Source organism: Strongylocentrotus purpuratus, unplaced genomic scaffold (genome assembly GCF_000002235.5).
Source record: "Strongylocentrotus purpuratus isolate Spur 01 unplaced genomic scaffold, Spur_5.0 spur5_contig_867, whole genome shotgun sequence".
In the NCBI taxonomy this organism is placed as follows: domain Eukaryota; kingdom Metazoa; phylum Echinodermata; class Echinoidea; order Camarodonta; family Strongylocentrotidae; genus Strongylocentrotus; species Strongylocentrotus purpuratus.
Window position 1 is genome coordinate 347,431 of NW_022145576.1, and position 20,492 is coordinate 367,922.

At 36.5% G+C, this 20,492-nt stretch overlaps 1 protein-coding gene across 1 annotated transcript; it reads left to right on the forward strand.

Annotated features, from left to right (window-relative positions):
* Window positions 1–1,443: 1,443 nt before the first annotated feature.
* On the forward strand, window positions 1,444–20,473 carry LOC105440222 (leucine-rich repeat and WD repeat-containing protein 1-like). Its single transcript, XM_030975050.1, has 16 exons — window positions 1,444–1,562; window positions 2,730–2,869; window positions 3,520–3,762; window positions 4,386–4,499; window positions 5,571–5,723; window positions 6,999–7,191; window positions 8,460–8,695; window positions 9,554–9,674; window positions 10,377–10,483; window positions 11,483–11,690; window positions 12,207–12,276; window positions 13,999–14,139; window positions 14,797–14,930; window positions 15,571–15,729; window positions 16,440–16,543; window positions 17,093–20,473. The coding sequence occupies exons 1-16, from the start codon at window positions 1,550–1,552 to the stop codon at window positions 18,332–18,334; spliced, it is 3,378 nt and encodes a 1,125-aa protein (XP_030830910.1). The 5' UTR covers window positions 1,444–1,549; the 3' UTR covers window positions 18,335–20,473.
* Window positions 20,474–20,492: the final 19 nt, after the last annotated feature.

Consider the following 20,492-nt stretch of genomic DNA (forward strand, 5'->3'; position numbering starts at 1 on the left):
AACAGCTTAAAATGGCGTCATGCCTGTTTGACGTACAAATTTAGGTTCGTGCTGCATCCTACCCGAAAAGTCGAAACTACCAACATTTGGGCTACTGGGTATATGAATTTGGTAATTATTACAGTTATGAAAAGTATTGGAACGTAAAGATAGCACTTTACGAATATCCTTGTCATTACTATAGTTATATTGAAATATAATTTTTTTTGGTTACACTTTTGGCAATGTCCACCTCACAGTCTTTCTACCGTGGTGCGACAGAGGGCGTAATGATGTTCATTTATTCTTCAGACAAAATAGGATCTATTGTTATACTGTTTGTTTAAAAGTTCATAATAAACATCGAAGACAAAAAAAATAATTGAAATTGAAATTTGTTCTCTACCAAATATCAACAAGTATAAATCTCGCATGCCCCTTTATGTTTGGATTCATTCCAGGGTCTTCATACCTTCTCCCAGGGACCGTCTTTCAGTGCTCATGGAGTAATCTCGAAACATAATTATAAGTGACAAAAGAGGGCGCTTAAATCATATTTTTTCAGAGGCAAGGGGGCAAGGGGGTGATATCGTCGATTCAGTGGCTGCTGATGTCGATTATGTCCAGAGAAGGGAAAGTGTCTCCGACACTACATGTTCTTAGAAGGGTCTACTTGTTTATTCGGTAATGGACTGAACCTTATGGCCCCCTATCATGTCTACAGCCAGGTCGACAAAAGTTGGAAGGTTGCGCGAAGCCGGTTGTCTCTAAAATAAAAATCTGATGATCTATATACATGAATCATATATTTTTCTTCACGTTAGTAAGAGTGACTAGCTAGACAATTGCTCACCCGATGGGTTCATCCCCGAATAATCTATGATGTTTCCTTTTCGTCTTATTGACATTGCTTTGATTTCTTTTGCATCCAAAATTCCATGACTGTCGAAAGTTCAACCAAATAATATAAAGCTATTATTTCAGAACTTTCAATGAATTAAGATTAGAGAAGGCCTATTAATAAAAATTATGAGATATGTTTCACGCATCTCTATACTCTCTTTTTCCATTTGTGCACAGGAACAAACAAAATTTATGAAGATTCATCACAACATAATTATGCTTATTATTTTCCCACTGCATTACACTCTATAGTAAAACCAATTTTGAAAAGGCTCATCATTCCCACTCATTTTTATTACCTATTCTCGTAAAACCGAATGGTGGCAGCAGATAGCGTTGCATAGTCTATATTTACAAACTTTTTGACAACTTGAAAAAGATTATATTATTTAAAAAGCATATTTTCATAAGATTTTGATATTTCAAAGATATTTAATTTTTTTTTACATATTTTAAAATAAAATTGTATACATTTTATTTCACATAAAAGATTACATTAAAGAAAGATTATGTATGTAATTATCAAAACGTTTGAGAAAAATCTAATTTTATATAGCGCCACCAATGTTCGCCACCCATACATCCTTTTGTGAGCAACACTGTGAGGAAAAGACGCCGTCGACACAAAATCAACCCAAAATTAGAGTCAGATTTCGCTACTTTCAAGATGTCGTATAAAGGTGAGATACATCTTATTGAAAAAATAATATGTTTATGGTTTCTTTGATATCTATGTTTTAGCTCAGTGCTTCCGGATTGATATGTAATTTAGGTTTTATTGACGCTGATCTTATTTATTTTTATTAATTTGTGTGCGTGAGTCGTGGAGGGACTCCGCGTCCTCTCGATCTCTGCTGAGTGCTCGAGTGGGCTGCAGTGCAATGTGAGTGGAGAGTTTGTATGATCAAGTGAGTGAGGGACTGGGAATTGGGCAGCTGTGCCTGTTCGTGTTGAGACGAATGCCAGTTTTGATGGGGCGAATGTTAATATTATTCTTACAGTTTACATCGCCATTTTAAATTCATATTCATATAGACCCTGGAAAAAAAAGGTGAATGTGATATCTGACAATTGAATCCCACATATTAAACATATTTTCATTATTTTTTTTTAATAAAATTTGGAATTGAAAATGAAAATGAAAACTTCAATGGTTTTTTTAATATGAAAGGGCAGTCACATAAACTCAATGTGGAAAAATTGTTGGCGCTAGTTCGGAATCAAATCCAGATATCAGTAGGGGCGCTGGTCCGGGAATGAGGATCTTCCGCATGAACGAGGATATCCTCGTATGCCAGACAAAATGTATCCTCAAAAAAAAGGATCTTCCACATTTTTGCGTACGTTTTGCTTTGGCGCTCTGCAGGTTTTGGGGTTCCTGATCTGCGTACTGGTGATGCAAACATATTTTTAGTAGGGTATCTCCATGCCGGAATTATGGGTCTGGATATGATTCTAAACTAGCACCAAATTCTTTTTCTGAAGCAGGGTCCAGACTTTAAGTGAAGATTTAAAAATATAGGCTTATAGAAGAGGTCAACAAGAATTTGCTTCTGGGAATTTCAAAGGAATGTGCCTAAATTAGGCCTCTGTACGTAAAGAAATAGGAATATCTGAGCTCATTACTTAGTTCGTAGCTGTGCAATCATTTTACCTTTTTTTCTTCAAAGCACTGTCATGATTTAAAGCTTTGTATTGTCAATATCAATGGATGATCAAATGTGCATAATACAAACAATATTGTACATAGACATAAATTTATAAAAATCAATTATGGAAACTTTCCTTTTAAATTTTCCTTGGATATAATTGTAACTTGATTGTGATTGTTATTTATGGTGCTGTAGGGAGTCGGATGACCGGGACCAGCCGGGTGTTCCCGTGTCCAGATCCCAACGCCCCAATTCCCATCCCTACCAAGATCTTCTCCAGTAGTACCATCGTGGAGAAGATGATGCTAAATTGCAGTGGCCACTCAACTCTACAGGTAAATATTGTTTCTTAGAACTGCAAACCACTCCTGTTTCATGAGCAAAAAAGAATGCATTAGAAATGATGATAACTACATGTTGCTCTACTACTTTTGGATCAGAAGTTTAGAACATCACTGTACAAATAGCTGAGTAAATACCCTAATGGTCTGTAAAGACTGTATACTTTGTATGCCCAGGGGGTGTTTCACAAATATCCGAAGTTGAACTTTAGCATCTTTGAAAATATTTTGTAAAAGTTATTTTGAAAGGCATAAAATGTTTATTCAAATCATTCAGATTTGATAGTATCAAGGAGATTTCATGTGCTTGATGGTGGAATTTATGAAAAGTCTAAAATACTTGAATTTTATTTTAAGGCTACAAATGGCTCTCCATTATTCTGAAGTCCAAATAAGAGTTAAGTTCCACTTAGGATCTTTGTGAAACACCCCCTTGAAATTTGATTTGCATTAAGCTGTGATGACTTTCAGTAGTGGTTTAAAATCATAAAAAATGGCATGCCTCAAAATTAATTTGTTTTAAATTTTATTTCAATTTTTTCTTTAATGCTCACATGTGACTGAAATGTCCACTTTGTTAAAGTTCTTTCCAATAGTAGTATTTTTGTTTATCTAACACTGATTTTCATACTCCCCTTTCCCAGGACATTGTGAACCTTGACCTGTCCAACAGGCGCATTTCGACCCTTGACCCGGCCGTATTCTCTCGTATGAGTAGTCTGGTAGATCTGAACTTGACCAACAACCGTCTGACCGGTTTCCCTCTCTCGCTCGGACTACGCCACCTCAAGAAACTCAACTGTAACACCAACCTCCTCAAATCTGTGCAGACTCTGGAGCAGTTCCCTAATGTAGAGGAGCTTCACATTGAGAACAATGAACTCACTGTGAGTATACAATTTGTTTATTTTTTTTAAAATGCCCCACTGCACTACGTATAGCTACTTGCGCCCTCTATATAATGCCTTATCGATTTCTGTTGGTCCCCCATGATCCCCTTTTTCTTATGCTAATTGAGAGCTGATTTGATGAGATAAACACCTGTCGGTGACCTTGTAGGGAAGTCTAATCCCCCCTGGCCAAACTAGTGCAGACAGGCTTCAAATGTCATCTAGAGAAATCCATTTTATTGTTTTATATATACTTTCTTCAAGTATGTACTTTTTCATTTCTTCCAAATATCTGGATATTCTCTGTTTTGGTATTATTTTTTCTTTTCAATGATTTTGATGTTCAACTTAAGAGAAAAATCTGTATTTGTTATGGCTGATACAGAGTCTTTAATGATACAGTGAAACCTGTATATAAAGAAAGTTCTAGTGAAACATAAAAAGTGGTCTTTATATATATTAAACAGGTGGTCGCGAAAGCAGGTTTGACTGTATACTGAGATGCAGGAAGTGTGTGATATAAGCACTTCTATCGAATGAATATAAATATATACCCGGTAAGCAGTTTCATGAATTTTGAACTTAATGTAACAAATTGTTTTCTGTTTTGTTTTTTCTAGGTTGCTGACCAATACATTGCTGTCTACATGCTTCCCAAGTTGAAGGTGTTGAACGGGAAAGAGGTAGATCTCAGAGAAACAATCCTCAATATGGAAGAAACCCTCCAAGAACAGGTAAATGTTTATGATCTCTAGTATGTTTCTTTTGTTTGGATGCATTCAAAATGTGTGCTCTTATGTTCGTTTGTTGCCGTGTGTGTGTTCTGACGTTTTTTCCTTTTTTTTGGGGGGGGGGGTGTGTCTTAGGGTGTTTGAATACACCTAGAATGTGTAATCTTTTGTTTTCCAGCACTTCTGGATTTCAGTTTTCTTGTTCTAGTTATCCTTGCATTGAGTTTATATAGAAGTTTGCCATTGTTGATGTTAGGTGTGTATGTGAGATGTGAGATCTCTGTGTGAGAAAAAACAGAAAACAAGCCTTTGCGACTTTAGAACCCCTGGCCACTGCATTTAGTGGCATTTCTACACTCCATTATATAAGGAGGTGTTCAATGTGTGTATAACATCAGGTCCTTTGGTATGGATGAGGTTCCTTTGTTCTCTTTAAAGCAGGATGTGCTTTGTACACCATGCTAATCTTGGTAGCTGATTGATTGTGGATGTGTCCCCATGATTTATAGGGATATCCTTGACTGCAGTGTAATAAAGACTGGCCCATGTATTATAGAAGAGATTCTGTGTTGCTTGAGAATGTTTGAAACGTGTGTGATTGATTATCAGAAAATCGGAAAGGTGTAAAGATTAGTTTTTCATGAACAATGATAAGTTTTAATCATGAATAAATGAATGACTAAATAAATTAGTGATAATGTTTATGTGTAGATGTCGGGAATTTTGAACCCCTGGTTGGGGCTCTGTAGAAAGTAATCTCATATATAAGTTGTTCAATCAATTACATGTTAGCATTGTAAAGGGAATCACTGAGTTTACATAACTATGTATCATGAACAATTCATCAAATCTATTCTCCCATAATTTTAACGTTTTGTGCTGTAACAGACGTAATGTTGAATATTCAAATAAATAGAATTGTGTGTGATTATATTGATTTTTATAATGTGTATTATTTTTGCATTTGAAACCATAGAGCTTGGCAGAGTCGGGGTTTATGATGGGGGAGGAGGTACAATTCGTGTAAAATTTTTCTAGTAAATCCCCCCCCCCCCTACCATTATCTTTTGACAGGTGCATATCTTGTGGGCAGAGAGCTGCGCTCCTCTCTTGAAAGACCCTATGAGCAAAGCAGAGATTCAGATGCTTGAGCAGCAGTTCATTGAACTTCTCAAAACCCAAGTACAGTTTGGACCAGACGCCCTCACAGATTTCACACATCACATGGTAAGGACAATATACAGTTGATGGTAAATTATCCTAACGTTGACACTCTTGCAACTAGTGCTGTTGTCAAACATTTAACCGTCCGGTATCCGACCGCCCATGGCGGATTCCGTTTTCAATTGGACGGTTTCGTTTTCCTGTTTTTTTTTTTTTTTTTTTTTTTTTTTTTTTAATATATATTTTTTTTAAATTTTTTTTTTTAAAGTTTTGATTTATGCCCCTCCACCTGGCACTATGCCTGGCAATGTCTCCCAGCTCAGTAATCGGTGTGATGACTTACCACTTGGAAACTAGAACAACTTTCCAATTTGTCTGTCATCTTGGTTTGAAAGTAATCTTTGTAATAGATCTCAATATATATTCATCCAAGTTTAACACATGGTGTACCACAAGGTTCTATCCTAAGTCCTCTACTGTTTTTAATTTACTTTAATGATCTTACACATTATTCTAAAACGACATTGTTACTATTATTTGTGACTAGTTCACAAGTACAAATCGGCGCCTTCAGTTAAATCACCTTCCAGCTTTTTCACACGGCCAAATAACAAAAAAAAAAAAAAACGATTTTATTTTTTTTAAATTTATTTATTTTTTTAAATAAATCGTTTAACCGAAAACTGTCCGGTTTTGACAGGCGGTTAAACGGAATTGGAGATATCCGTGATGTTACAGCACTACTTGCAACATACATGAACCTGTCGACAGAAAATTTGATTTCCTTGATGGAAATGCGCTCCAAGATGTGCGCTGAAATTTAATATTGTGTAATAAGATGATGAATTTTTCATTACCTGATAAAGTTCAATGATGATCTGGTGTTAGGAATTTCTGAGAAAATGCACTTTTAGTTTGATAATTGTTAGTCTTGTCTCTTGTGTCATATATTCCAACTTCTACCATACTCTATTATGTGCATTTTGAATTAGACTGGTTGCAAGCAAATGGCAGCATGTGATCCCATAAAACAACTTGAAATGAAAAGCTTGTTTTTTTTAATCCCAACTACTGATTTGCAGCTACATGTAGAAAGGATACATTTGATAAATTTTGATTACATTATTGTAATTGATTTGTGATTTGTTTCACCCCCCCCCCCCCATATGCACATATAGAGAATGGGAGAAAGTAACATACATGTATATGACACAAGACATTTGTTTTATTCTCAAACAATTAATGATTTGCATCTAGAAATGATGCATTTGATAAATTGTGATATCATTTTTGTAGATTATTAATGATTTGTTCCCTCCCCCCTCCCACCCCCTTTAGCTTACTGTATTAGCTGAGAAGTGTGTACGACAGATGACTGCTCATCTACGTAAGATCGCCGAGCCGGGAACACCCATATCCAAGGTACAGATCGTGGTCAGGAACGAGGCTGGAGCCTCTGCACACAGAGCACACATGAGCAACGGCAATGCAGCCGCACTTGCTAAATCAGTTGAGAAGAGACAACTGCAAGGTAAGTTTGTCATAGATATTGTTTGCTTTATGCAGCTGGGGCTTGTGAGAGCCTAGGGAAATTGTGTGTGTGTGTGTTGACGTTGAATTGGTGATTGAGAGATATGAACTTAACTTCCATGTTTTTGTAAATAGATGATGTGGAAATTCAAAATACTCCCTCTACATCAATTTTGCTGAAGTTGAATAAAAGATATGAGCTTAATAGTCCAATGTGGTATTAAAGGAGGGTCTAGTCTAATTTATTGAATTTGGACTGGCAGTAGCCTCAGATATATTCAAAATCGAATCGAATGGGGGAAGGCAGAAGATTTTGAGAAACAACAAAAAAGGTTCATTAGCGGATTGAAATAAAATGCCACCACACATTCATCTATCTGTTCTATTAGTATATATCACAACTGCATGCAAGTTGTGAGCATGAATCTGTCAGGGTGAGGTCGTGACACCAAATCACAAGGTCATAGACCTAAGACATCAGACATTTACATTATGTGTAGTTCCTAACATTGAATCTGTTGTTCTCCTTTTTTATTCGCAAATATCTTGAGAACCACTAGAGATGTGAGGCTTAAACTTGGTAATAATATGTATCACCATAGGAAGACAATCTGATTACATCTTGGAGTAACTAGGTCAAAGGTCACAGGGGTCAACTTATGAAATTCCAGCATTTTATTGCAAAATCTCTAGAGCCACTAGAGAAAGCCTTTTTTATTTCATTGTGATATGTCACGATTAATTCCATCCAATTAATAATAATAATATATTAATTTATATAGCGCTATCGCATCATTGGTTTCACATCGATTTACATGGTAGGAAGGTGCGCTGTACTGAATTTAGAGCAGAGGCATATAGGAGAGGTGGTCGCATTTGTATTGTTTTAAAGGGATAGGGTATCTGTGCCTCAGATTTCAAAACAATCCTGGATTTTGCTCATGCTGCTATCATAATTATAAACCTTTAGGTTAGTCAGGAATCCCATGACTTTCACAAGCCAATCGCCTGTCTGATTATCAAGATATCTATGATTGGAATTACAAATTTCACAATTTGTTACTAGTTTTCTTACACTCTATTGGGGGAAAATGAGTATAGCAAAGATTTTTACTTTTTGAGGCCCTTCATGATCATTTTGAAGTGCAATTTTTTTTAGGGCTTCAATATCACACCATATCACAGACACTGATAACACGTAGGGCCATGCATCTCAGATTCAGAAAACTGGATTATTGCTATTAACAATGTCTTTAATATTCTTCACAGCTCAAGCTAGCGGTGTACAGGAACCCGCCCAGAAGAAGGCCAAAGCAGTACAGGCCGGTGTCTCCCCCAAGGGCAAGGTCCCAAAGACGTCCGCCAAGCGGAAGATGATAGAAGCTCAGAAGATGCAAGACACTGGGGTGGTCGAAGGGGCGGAGGAGGAACCCAAGCCGGAGATCAAAGCAGAAGAAGTGGTGGATGAGGTGGATGAGGAGATGGAGAGCCAAGGTTCTAACCAGGTGAGAAAAGTGGTCTTCCTTTGGCAATGTCAGCCTGCTTTAACAGAAGTTAAAGAGAGTGTAGCTTGGCAAATAGTGGTTAACGCAATCTTTGACTTCTTTTGGACAACTGCACGTAACAAATGGACTTGATTAGCAGTAGTCAGCGACTGTTTGCAAAACAGACCGAAGTTCTCCTCACGCTTCGGTTTCGCGTACAGTATGTTGCACGCATGTGATTGCTTTGGTCGCGTCGCTCATAGTCGTATTATACCCGATTGGCCCCAAGTCAGGCCCCAGGAAAGACACGTAGTCTTGTCATGCTACACTTGAACTAATGTGTTCTTATTGTGGACTACATCTCTTTTTCAAAATTTCACTCTTTGGCTTTTGCTGATGATTTTTCTGCTTTTCTGCAAAGTTTTGAATCTCAGATACATGCGAGCATGTAGTCTGATTGGTAATGCTTTACTTTATATGTTCCTATGTTTGAAATTCATTAAAAATGACAATCTTGATAGCCATTAATGTTACCTAAATTGGTGTTGTGTCATTCCAGATATATTGAAGCCACAGGAATATTTTTAGTTAACCTTTTAGAATAATAATCATCAATGAATGTAATTTATCATGAAAAATTAGTCCTTATATGCCCATATATATTTGTTCACAATGACAATGAAGAAACTTTTGCAAACTAAAGAAGTATGTGGATTACAGTATAAAATAAATAAATAGATAACCCATGAGATTACAAGCATTGATGATTAGGCTGATATATTTTTGTTGGTATCCAGATTAGGAGTTATGACAGTTCTGCTCTGAAATTAATTTAATTTGTGTGAATGTCCCTTTCTACTTTGTATTTGCTGAACACAGGAATGTGGTATTGCGTATGAGCCTGTACATCTCTTGAGATGTCATTCGGTAGACAACGACCCGACGGACTGTAAGACCAACGTATGGAAATGTGCATTCGAACCAAATCCTGAAATAGAAGGTAAGCTTGCTGTAAAGACACTGTCAAATGAAAATACATCTTTATATCGATGAAAAGCTGAATGAGCGTAGAATACAAATATAAAGGAATAAATAATAATTTCCCTTTCAGTATTGCACTAAAGCAAATTAAAACCTCCAAACATGTATGTATCTTGCAGAGCTAATGAACTGATTAGATTTTAGGGTCATGAGGTCGAAGATCAAAGGGTCATACATGTATATGAAAAATAATGTGTAATCACGATATTCTGAGAACCTGTTGATCGATTACAATCAAATTTGAATTTTAAAAATTGATTCTGTTGAAGTTTTTTAAATGGCTCTATGGCAGAGGCATCATTTTGCAGTCAAAGTTCCATCTAGTTTATTTATGCCTCCACTACCAAAGATGGTTCTGGAGACATTAGGTTTTCCGGCTGTCTGTCTGTCCGTCAGTCCCTTTACTTGTAACCATAACTTGAAAACTCAATTTAAAACAAAAAAACCTGACTGAAATATGTCAGAACTGATTAGATTTTGAGAGTAAGTTTTCAAAGGTCATTTGGTCATGACACTGTTTCTAAAAATATATGTATGAATAAATAAATGATGTATAAATAAATATTAAACAAAATATTATGTTACCTAAATGAAAATAAAGAGCTATTTGTTATTTGAATATGGAGAGCTATTATATTGGAGTTATTTATTATTTTCACAGGTGCAAGTAAATGGACCGTTGCAACATGTGGCAGTAACCAGGTTTGTGTCATTGACTGTAACTCTGGCAAGGTACTCAAGAAATATCAACACACAAGAGAGAAAGAGGTAAGCAGCTTATGCATTATTGTTTTCTTTATTTGCCAATTTGACTTTAAATGGTCGCATACATAACAATTTCATAATTTTCTAATACAATATGGAATTTTTCCTAACTTTCATTGATCACTTTATCTCATCTTTTGCTTTGAATAAAATAAAATTAGTTTAAAAGCAGAATTCCTTTTAATCATTTTCTGTAGAAAATGCTAATATTTTGAAATTTGCAAGGATGTACTCAGAAATCGTCCTTACAATCTCCTGCATCTTGACATCTTGACATGGCACTATTATAGTCAAACCAGTACATGAAAAATGGTCTTGATAGTCAGGTTCCTTTTATACTGGTTTCAACAAAAAACATAGATCCAGGAGGGAAAAGGTCTTTATAGATAGGTTTGCTAGAATATGTTATGTGTATTAAATTCATCGCTTTTTTTCCTGTATCCATGCCTTAAAGGTATTATGCCCCTTTTGCTGGCCACAAAAATGAAAAGGTTAAATTCCAACAGCATTTGAAAGACAATGCTAATTTAGAACTTCCCTCAAAACAAAAGGGCTTGAAAATGACTTTTAGTTAGAAAATAACGACCATTAATTGTTGAATCAACAGTGATTGCAATCACCTAAGTAATAATCTGATTTTCCGACCCTTGTACCGAATGGTCGTACGTTTAGGTTTTGTGCTGCACAAAGATTCAATCAGTTTAATTTTGGCCATTACCAGAAGTGGGTTATTGATGTAGAAAAATGCTCATGTACCTGTTACAGCTCATTTTATGGATGTTATTACCAAAGAAAAAAAACATTTCAGTCAGTTACTCAATAGTGTCTGACAGTGAAGTCTAGAAGGTAAATGGGTTTCCTTGCATAATTTGAATACTAGGATACTGCTAATGTTTCAATGACATATTCATAATTCCTGCAAAGTTCTACAGAATTTGAAGTCGGCTGCAAAAGGGACATAGTATCTTTAACTGTCATTCTCTAAAATCCCTAAAATCGCAGGAGTTCTACTGCATTGCTTGGACCAAGCTGAGCGTCATCACCGACCTGCACCGCAGACCCACCACTGTCCTGGCTGCAGGGGGTGTGCGAGGTTCCATCAAGCTACTCCACACCACCCAGCTACTCTGCTATGCTGAGATCAAAATAGCCAAAGCAAAACCAGTCAACTGCTTGCTCTTCCATCCAAAGAGACCCACATGGCTCTTCTGTAAGTTAAACTCTATAATTATTTGGAAAACATGAAGGTTTCTCTAAACTTACCTGAAAACTAGACATTTTTGGTCTGTCCATGAAATTTGTTTGCAAACTCTGCTGAACTTTCATGTTGCTATTAAAGTGATTGAATTATAACTGTGGATTTGTGCCTTTTTGCAAATGTTTCTTCCTGTGATGAGGCCATTCTCACCTATTCACAAAAGTTCCTAATTTGACAGCTGATATATAGTAGATATAAAACACAAGTTGGTGAATAATTCTCTGATATTATGTTTCCATTTTTGTTTTCTTCAATTTGTGCAAAAGTGCTGTGGATTAATATATACATTTCAACAGATTTTAATTTGTTCCAAAAAAATAACGTAAGTGGTGATAAAATCATCCATAGCTCCTTTGGTAATCTGGAAGCAATTGTGTGCTTGAAATTAAATGGTTTCTGTGATTTCGAAAGTAAAAGAATCTCTGCATGCATCTAGTTCATGCTCTTTTTGTATCGTTCTCCCTGCAGGTGGATCAGAAGACATCACTGTCATTGACATTGGTGTTCCACATGGACCGGACCTCAAAACCAGACACAAGTAAGTTAAAACATCAGTACAAGGTCTCTGCTCTTATCTCTTAACCCTTACTGTACTGGGGGGGGCCTGGGAGGCCCCCCCCTCGACATTTTCGGAGATTGCGCCGCAACCGCTTGAAATTTTGAATTGTCGTTTCATGACTTTTTTCCCTCAAGTCTTACGCACGTTTTGATACCATTTTCGTCGCAATCGGATATACCTGTGAGGTGTTACATAACAATTAGTATGCGCATGTCATCAAAAATATGCTATAATTGCATATATTCATGTACAAGCAGAAATGTGAATACAGGTTTAGATGTATTCCTTCCTAAGTGGGTGATATAAATTGATATCGAATTGCTTTTATATGTTTCTCAAAGTAACTTGATGTATTCCAGAACAAAAGAATACATAAGAAATAAAAACAATAGATATAATAAGAAATAAAAAAACAATAAAATACATAAGCAAATAAATATTTGAAAATCGCATCAAATTTGCATAAATTATCATTATTAATTACATCCAAATAAATATTTTGTGTTAGAAAAGAAGTTTCATATGAATAATGAGTTTCAACGTTCAAAAAGTGAAGTTTGACACGTCTTCTGTAAAATGCATAAAATTAGCATTTTGCATAATTAATTAGGCTATAACGACAAAAATTTGCATATTCACAAAAAACTAATTACACCATCTTGTTCGTTACGTAAATATCTACAAACATGCAAATTTTCGTGTTCATCGGACATCCGACGGCCGAGATCATAGGGGGGGGGCCTCCCAGGCCCCCCCCAGTCAGGAGGTGCTCAAAATAGCCCAGTACAGTAAGGGTTAAAAGCATCAATTGGGCGAAGTAATGTAACAAATGTCATAATTGATGATTTAAGTCTGCGGGATGAAATTGAGACTTAAATGAAGAAATTGGTCCTTTTTTAAAAATAAATATGACTTCACAAACTATAAAAGTTCAATGGCTTGGCTGATATTTTCAATTAGGTAGTCTGTTGATATTTTGAAAGAGGTAAACAATATTCCTTACTTTTTCTTGTCACTGCTACTTCTGATAATAAAACACTCATACATTTGTCTCAGTTGCTCCCACCAAACACTGATGGTAATACAAGTAACAGAATCCTCACTAGACAATGATACCTCTACATACCAAGTTTTGTTGATATTTTGATAATCAGGAAACTTATTTCCATAAGAAGCTTCTGGTAAACCAGTATAAAAAGACAAGCTTTAACAACAACAAAAATCCTGTTTTTTTTTTCATAACTGTTTCTTTGTATACTCTTATAATCGGGAAACTGTTTACATTAGAAGTGTCTGGTAGACTAGCATAAAAAGTCAACTTAAATAGAAGGCAAAAGCCATGTTTTTATAATTGAACCCTTTTTGTTGTTGGTATACTTGTATAACCAGGAAACTATTTACATTAGAAGTGTCAGGTAGACGCATAAAAAGTCAACTTTTAACAGAAAAATCATGTTTCTATCATAACCGTTTCGGTGAATACTCTTACAATCTGGAAACTATTTACATTAGAAGTGTCAGGTAGACGCATAAAAAGTCAACTTTTAACAGAAAAATCATGTTTTTATCTTAACCAGTTTCTTTGTACGCTCTTACAATCAGGAAACTATTTACATTAGAAGTGTCTGGTAGACTTGCATAAAAAGTCAGAAAAATCATGTTTTTGTCATAACCAGTTTCTTTGTATACTCTTCTATCCAGGAAACTGTTTACATTGGAAGCACCAGGTAGATGTCTTGGGTTAGTGATCTGCCCCAAGTCTAACTTCTTGATGGCTGGCTGTGACAATGGATGCTATGGATGGGATCTAGATGTCAAGGGACCCATCGCCAAAACAGAAAAGTAAGTGCCCAGCTTCGGTTTTGTTTGATACAGAATAAAAATCTGTTATATTGATTTTGTTTGTGAAGAGCATTAATGCAATATCCTGAAGTTATAGATCACATTAATTTGTGATGTGCCTCTCATTGTTGTTGTTGTTTTTTGTTGTTGCTAGCTTTGCTTTTAGTGGATCTCTTGATGTATTGCATACATCTCTCCGCGATATATATATACATATTCTTTGCGCAAATATTCGTACTGAAGTACTCTTTGTATGTTCAACTATAGAAGTAATGATTATAATTGTCAAGAAATCACGGCTAGATGAAGCTGAATTTAACATTTTGAAAGAATGGAAAATTATGATAAAAGCCATGGCATGAGCCAAATTGTCTCCATTGTGGTGTTTTACTGGCCTTCTCCTGCTTGGCCAAACAATATTTGCGTGCTCTGAAACACCCATACCGAGTAACAAGTAACTTGAACCCCCCCCCCCCCCCCCCTCCAGTCAAAGAAATGTGTCATCCACTCCATGCCAACATGTCTAACAACAAGATTTGAATACACTTACTAGCATCTATATCTCTTGATGTACATATTGCAGAACCCACAGTGCCTGATAATGATATTTGACCACACCTATTAACAGTCCATATCGCTTTATACACATGATTTCAGAACCCACAGTGTAGAGTTCCTGTTGCCAAGTAAGGCAAGGCTGATGGGGGATGAGGAAGAGGTCATTGAAGACAGTGGTGAGAAGGAAGGAGACATGATTGATGGACTTGCACTTCTCAAAAACGATCTCATTGGTGAGTTTTAGAAGAGAATACTTTTTGGGGTCATTTCCAGTCAACTTCCTGTACATCTAATATGGCTGTTATCCCATTCTAATTGCATAGACATTGAAGAATTCATCTATATTATGAAATTAATGTTTAATTCAGAATAAAGGGATGATTGGGGAATGTGTGTCTGGACAGTTAATATATTGTAACAACAAATATGCACCCATAAATCTTGCGTACCACATGGTTTTCTGTTGAAATAAACGTTGTCATATCTTTTTTGAAAGATTGAAATTCAGACTTTAATTTACTGTCTTAGCTAACAAAAGTTGGATAACCAACTTATCCTGATGCACAGCATGTGCTTACTCTATCCTGTTTGTGTCACCCCGAAGAATCAAAATGTTAATTTTGAGATCCCAGATTTTCTGCCTTCAGCGATCCTCCGTAGAGCGTCAAGATTCCTTACGTCACCTGCGAGACACAGCTAGCCACAAAATTGCATTTTACACATTTTCATGATATCTATATGATTTTTCAGCAAATCATTCATGTTTTTCAAGAGAAAATCTTTCCATCCATATATAATTTGTACATACTTATCAGTTGTTGTGAATTTCTTTTGAGTGATTACTTAAATTTCTTGTCATTTATGTATTCACAGCAAGCAAAGTGGCGTGTGATGGCGCCATTCACGTATGGAGTCTGTCCAAGTCTCGTAAGCGACAGGTACCAGGAAGCAAGGAGGTCACCATTGATCCTCATTACACATTAGAATGGTGCGACTCAGACAGCGTCTACCTCGACATTGGCACATGGCCAGGTATGCAAAACCATTTTTCATGCCTCACTATTTTCAATTTTATTTTCGGTGTTTGTTAAAGCCCCTTTGAAGTGCTGGGAGCCCCCAAAATTTGATAGCAAAATTTCACTTATATTGTATCATAATCATAATGTGAAAGAGGATGTCATTTAAGACACACTTCTGCAAGGATTTTCAAAACAAATGTGTTTGAAGTTAAATATTAATGAAAAAATACAAAATTTAGGGTTTCAGCATACAACAGAAAACCCATATTGTGTATTCTTTTATCAGTATTTGTCTTCAAACACATTTTTTGGGGGGAAATCTTTGCAGAAGTGTGTCTTAAATGGCATCCTCTTTCACAATGATACAATTTAAGTGAAATTTTGCCATCAAATTTTTGGCGAATTTGGGGCTCCCAACTCTCCTGACTGGCTTTAACCAAATATGAGGTGAAATTCAAATTTTTGCCATGTACACCTGTAAAACAGAAACCCACAATAGACTTTTGTAAGTGCTTACTTAATTTTCATCTCCTCATCATCTTTGTGCCTTCGATTGTGATTACTCTCACCTCAGAAAAAGTACAGAGAACACCAAACCACCCAAACAACAATAAAAAAAATAAGAACAAATATCATGAATACAATATTAAAAACATATGGTATGTTCATGATTGTGGTATGATTACGAGTGCAACATTTTCTGTTGTCTTTGTATGTTTGCAGGATGCGGAGTGTTGGTGAGTGGTGATGATCAAGGAGAGGTCTGGGTTTATGATGTCAGCAAGAAAGTCCATTCAAAGAACAGGAAGCCAGTCAAACCAAGTCAGGTGAGTTGAATGAAACCTTTACCAAATGATCCCAAGTAAAGGATTCTATGGCACATGCTTTGTGACAAAAGCTCAGGAGTAAAGTTGGTATTAAAGACTATTGAATTCCCAGCATCGACCCTGCTGTAAAACCATGATTTAAACTTACATGATTTAAATTAGAGACATTTTCATGGCAAGGACTCTCATGGCTTGCAAAAATTTTGTGTTGTGTCAAGTTTGTGAATCATGTAAATCTGCTCCATGAACATTTGCGAATCTGAACTTCTCTTGCTATTTCATGCAATTCAGTGTTGTGTCAAGTTTGTGATTCTATTGCGCTGCATGAACATTTTAGAATCTGAACTTGAAAATTGCTATATCATGCAAATTCTGTATTGTGTTAAATTTGTGATTCGTGCAATTTCGCTCCTTGTGTAGTTGGAAGATAAAATCGTATTAATAATATGAAATGTGTTTATGCAATTTGTAATTATTGGAATGATGTGATGTGAATGTTCTTGATAAGTCGTTCTAATTATCCTTGCATTTTTCTCTAACTCTATGCAGCTCCTTCCTTGGCCTGAAAACAACGAGCAAGAGATTGAGGAGGAGGAGGAGGACACCAAGATCAAGGAGATATCAGATCAGGAAGCAGAAGCAATCCTCAAGCAACAGGAAGCAGAAGCAGGCATCAAGCAACAAGAGGAGGACCCTGAGGCCATTAAACAACAGGAGGAGGAGGTAGAAGCCAAACCAGCTGAAGAGATGGCTCAAGAACAATCCACAGCGGAGAGTGCAGTGGCACAAGTCTTGGAGGAAGTGGTTTCTCAGGTTGTGGGTGATGATGGTAAAGAGGAAAGTGTTGTTGCGCAGGAATCGGCCGAGGAGCCAAAAGAGGAGGAGAAACCAATGGAGATACCCGTGGAGGATGGACAGAAAGAGGTGGCGGAAGTTGCAATGGAAGTAGTAGCAGAGACTGCTCCAATGGTAGTCAGTGAAATAGAGGTGGTGGTGGAGGAAAAGGCCAAGGAGGAGGAGGAGGCTGTCGAGAGTTCAAAAGCAGCTGAGACTGAGCAAGAGAAGGTCGAAGAAGCAGAGATCGCAGAGGCAACATCAGAAGACAAAGATGCTAAGATGGAGGAAGGAGAAGAGAAGGTTGGAGATGAGGTGGAGGTAACAACACCACAAAAGAGGGGGAGAGGACGTCCTAAGAAGGTCCTCAATGCGACGGAAGAAGCTGCTAAGCAAGCGAAAGAAGAAGCAGCTAAGCAAGCGAAAGCAGAACGAGAAGCAACACCAGGTACTCCACGGGGAAGAGGAAGACCTAAGAAAGTTGCATCTCCTGGAGCATCTCCTAGAGTATCTTCCGGAGATAAAGACTCTGAAAAGCCGCAAAGGGATTCGTCGCCCAGAGCAGCAGCAACCTCATCCGCAGCCCAGACCGCCAGGGCAAGGAGAGAAGCAAAGATCCAGGAAGCCGCCAAGCAAGAAGCAGCCAAAAAATCCAAGTCGGCTAAGATTAAGGCAGTCAAAGCTGAGAAAAAACTTGAGGAGAAAGCCAAGAAGAGGGCTGAAGCGGAGAAGGCCAAGGCAGAGAAGGCCCAAGCCAAAGCAGATAATGCCAGGGCAAGGGCTGAGATCGCAGAATTGAGACAATCATTGAAGAAATCCAAAGGAGCTGAAGAGCTGATGAACCTCGCTGACTCGGAAGACAGGATCATCGTCAATGACGTCGCAATCAGCTCGGACTGCAAGTTTATCGTTTCCGTTACAAACAAGAACCTCATCTGTGTATGGCAGAGAGTATAATCCTGTTTCCTGTGTGTTTTGTATAGTTTCTTTGTAAAGTATTGATTCCTAGTTGCTACTTGACTGAACATTTACTATTTCAGGAAGCTTCTAGTCCCCAAAACCACACTTTGCATTGCAACTGTTATTGTAAATAATGCAGTCAGATGCTTGCATTTGGATAAATGGTACTTTAATCATCAGTTTATATGCCATCATGTTTTTTTTTAATAAAAAAGCTAACTACATGCAATCTTGTTTGAAAAATTTGTATTATACTGAGTCTTACTGACATATATTCCTCTTTCTTCCTATCCTGAAATTTGTTAATCTATGGGACGACGATTTGTCATTTGTTCCTAAACTTTTAGAAGGTAGCTTTCAACTTTCTCTATCCTATTGACCCGAAAAGATAAATTGTACATTTGTTTCATATATAGTGCTTTCTGCTCCAACTCCATGTGAACAAGTTTTAATTGATTTTACGTTTATGCAGTATTTTATATTTTATTTAAGTCCTTTATAAATTTGGCTTTCTCAATATCTGAATTTTAATTAATGATCATGGGTAGAATATCAATTTTAAATCCCTCCAATGAAATACATTATGTTTTAATGATTTTTTGCATGATGTAAAATTGTAATCACTATCAACATTAATTTTGTTTCATGTTTTATTAATTCACACTTTTTATAAAGCTACTTCAAAGACAATCATGATTTTGCTTTCAGACATCTGTTAATTATACACCCATCTGTGTTAACTGATGTTTGTGTAAAGATGGTACATACTTTTGCCCGTCACTTAAGTTTAATTATTGTAAGTTGATACCAAATTTGTAATTTGGAACATCTGATCTGTGCACGAGTGCTTTAGAAGTGCATCAGAAGAAATAGAATTCTCACCCCATCCACATTCATCACTGCATATTTACTACTTTTTGCTGAACTCATATTCCCAAATGTTAAACTATCTTTTGGTACGCTCCAGTGTACTTATTATCAATGGTTTGTGTAGATCGAGTGTAAATTTTGCTTTTTTAGGGTAGTGTCAATTATATTTTTACTCCTAAGTCAGGCCATTATCTACATCCTGGCCATAGGGTTGCCAAATGCTTGTAATCAGGTGTATTTTAAATGGATTTGCAATTGATGATTCTGTTCTGATTTTTGTGGTAATTTGGAATAGCGACTCGATCTTTGGAAAATATGAATCTAGGATATTTATGTATACTGTTGGAATGACTCGGTCCTTTGTAGATACAAAAACATGTTTCATCCCTAAATAAGCGATTGTGTTTCATAGGTGTATATTTGAAAATATTTTACACATTCCTGGCAAACATGTACACTATAGAGAACAAAAGGAGAGAGGAAATGCCATGTTTTTGTAGGGGGAAATGAAATATTAAAGCCAATATATTTTATTTTGTCCTTGGGCACCATTCTGAATTCCTACATTGTCAATCTGGGCCCCGTTTCATAAAACTTGTTATCAGTGACATAAGCTGAACAAATATGTTCTCAACCAATCAAATGCCACGATTTCAGTAGCTTATAACAGTAATTGAAATTTGTCAATGATAACAAGTTTTGTGAAAAGAGGGCCTGGCCTTAGATTTCAGATGTCTGTCTTTTGTTTGCAGAACTGGATGCCACTTAGGTGGAAATGCTTCCTTTTCGTTCACAGCTTTCCTCTTTTCATGTACATAATGTTTAGAGATTACATAGGGGAAAGGGGACACTGTAAGTAGCAAATAATTGTGCTTGGGTTTTTTAGGATTCTGAGAGGGAACGTTTTTAGTTGTGGTTTTAATAAGGTTGTACGTTCAACATTTTTTAAGAGTACCAGATAGCTGTACCATGTGCATGTAAATAACACAAATTGCCTTGTCAGATTCAGCTGGTCGGAGTTTTGATTTATATTTTTGTTATTTGGCTATCATGTGTCGCTCATCATTAGAACGTTATCCGTATGACAATATGAAGAGTGCATGTGTTTATTATTGAAAATATTTGATGTTTTTTAGATCATTGAGGGTTTTCTTGACAATATGCTGTTAAATATGTACTTTTCATGATGATGTTGTATATAAAAAGACTTGAACATTCACTTCAAGTAACAGCAATTGTAATTGAAATAAAATTCTGAAACCGAAAGATTTTGAGCTTTTGTGTT

Excerpts from the sequence above, each read along its gene's own strand:
- LOC105440222 (XM_030975050.1), top strand. Across the intron at positions 5,724-6,998 it reads CAGATTTCACACATCACATG|CTTACTGTATTAGCTGAGAA; the intron begins GTAAGGACAATA and ends CACCCCCTTTAG. Across the intron at positions 14,931-15,570 it reads TCTCAAAAACGATCTCATTG|CAAGCAAAGTGGCGTGTGAT; the intron begins GTGAGTTTTAGA and ends ATGTATTCACAG.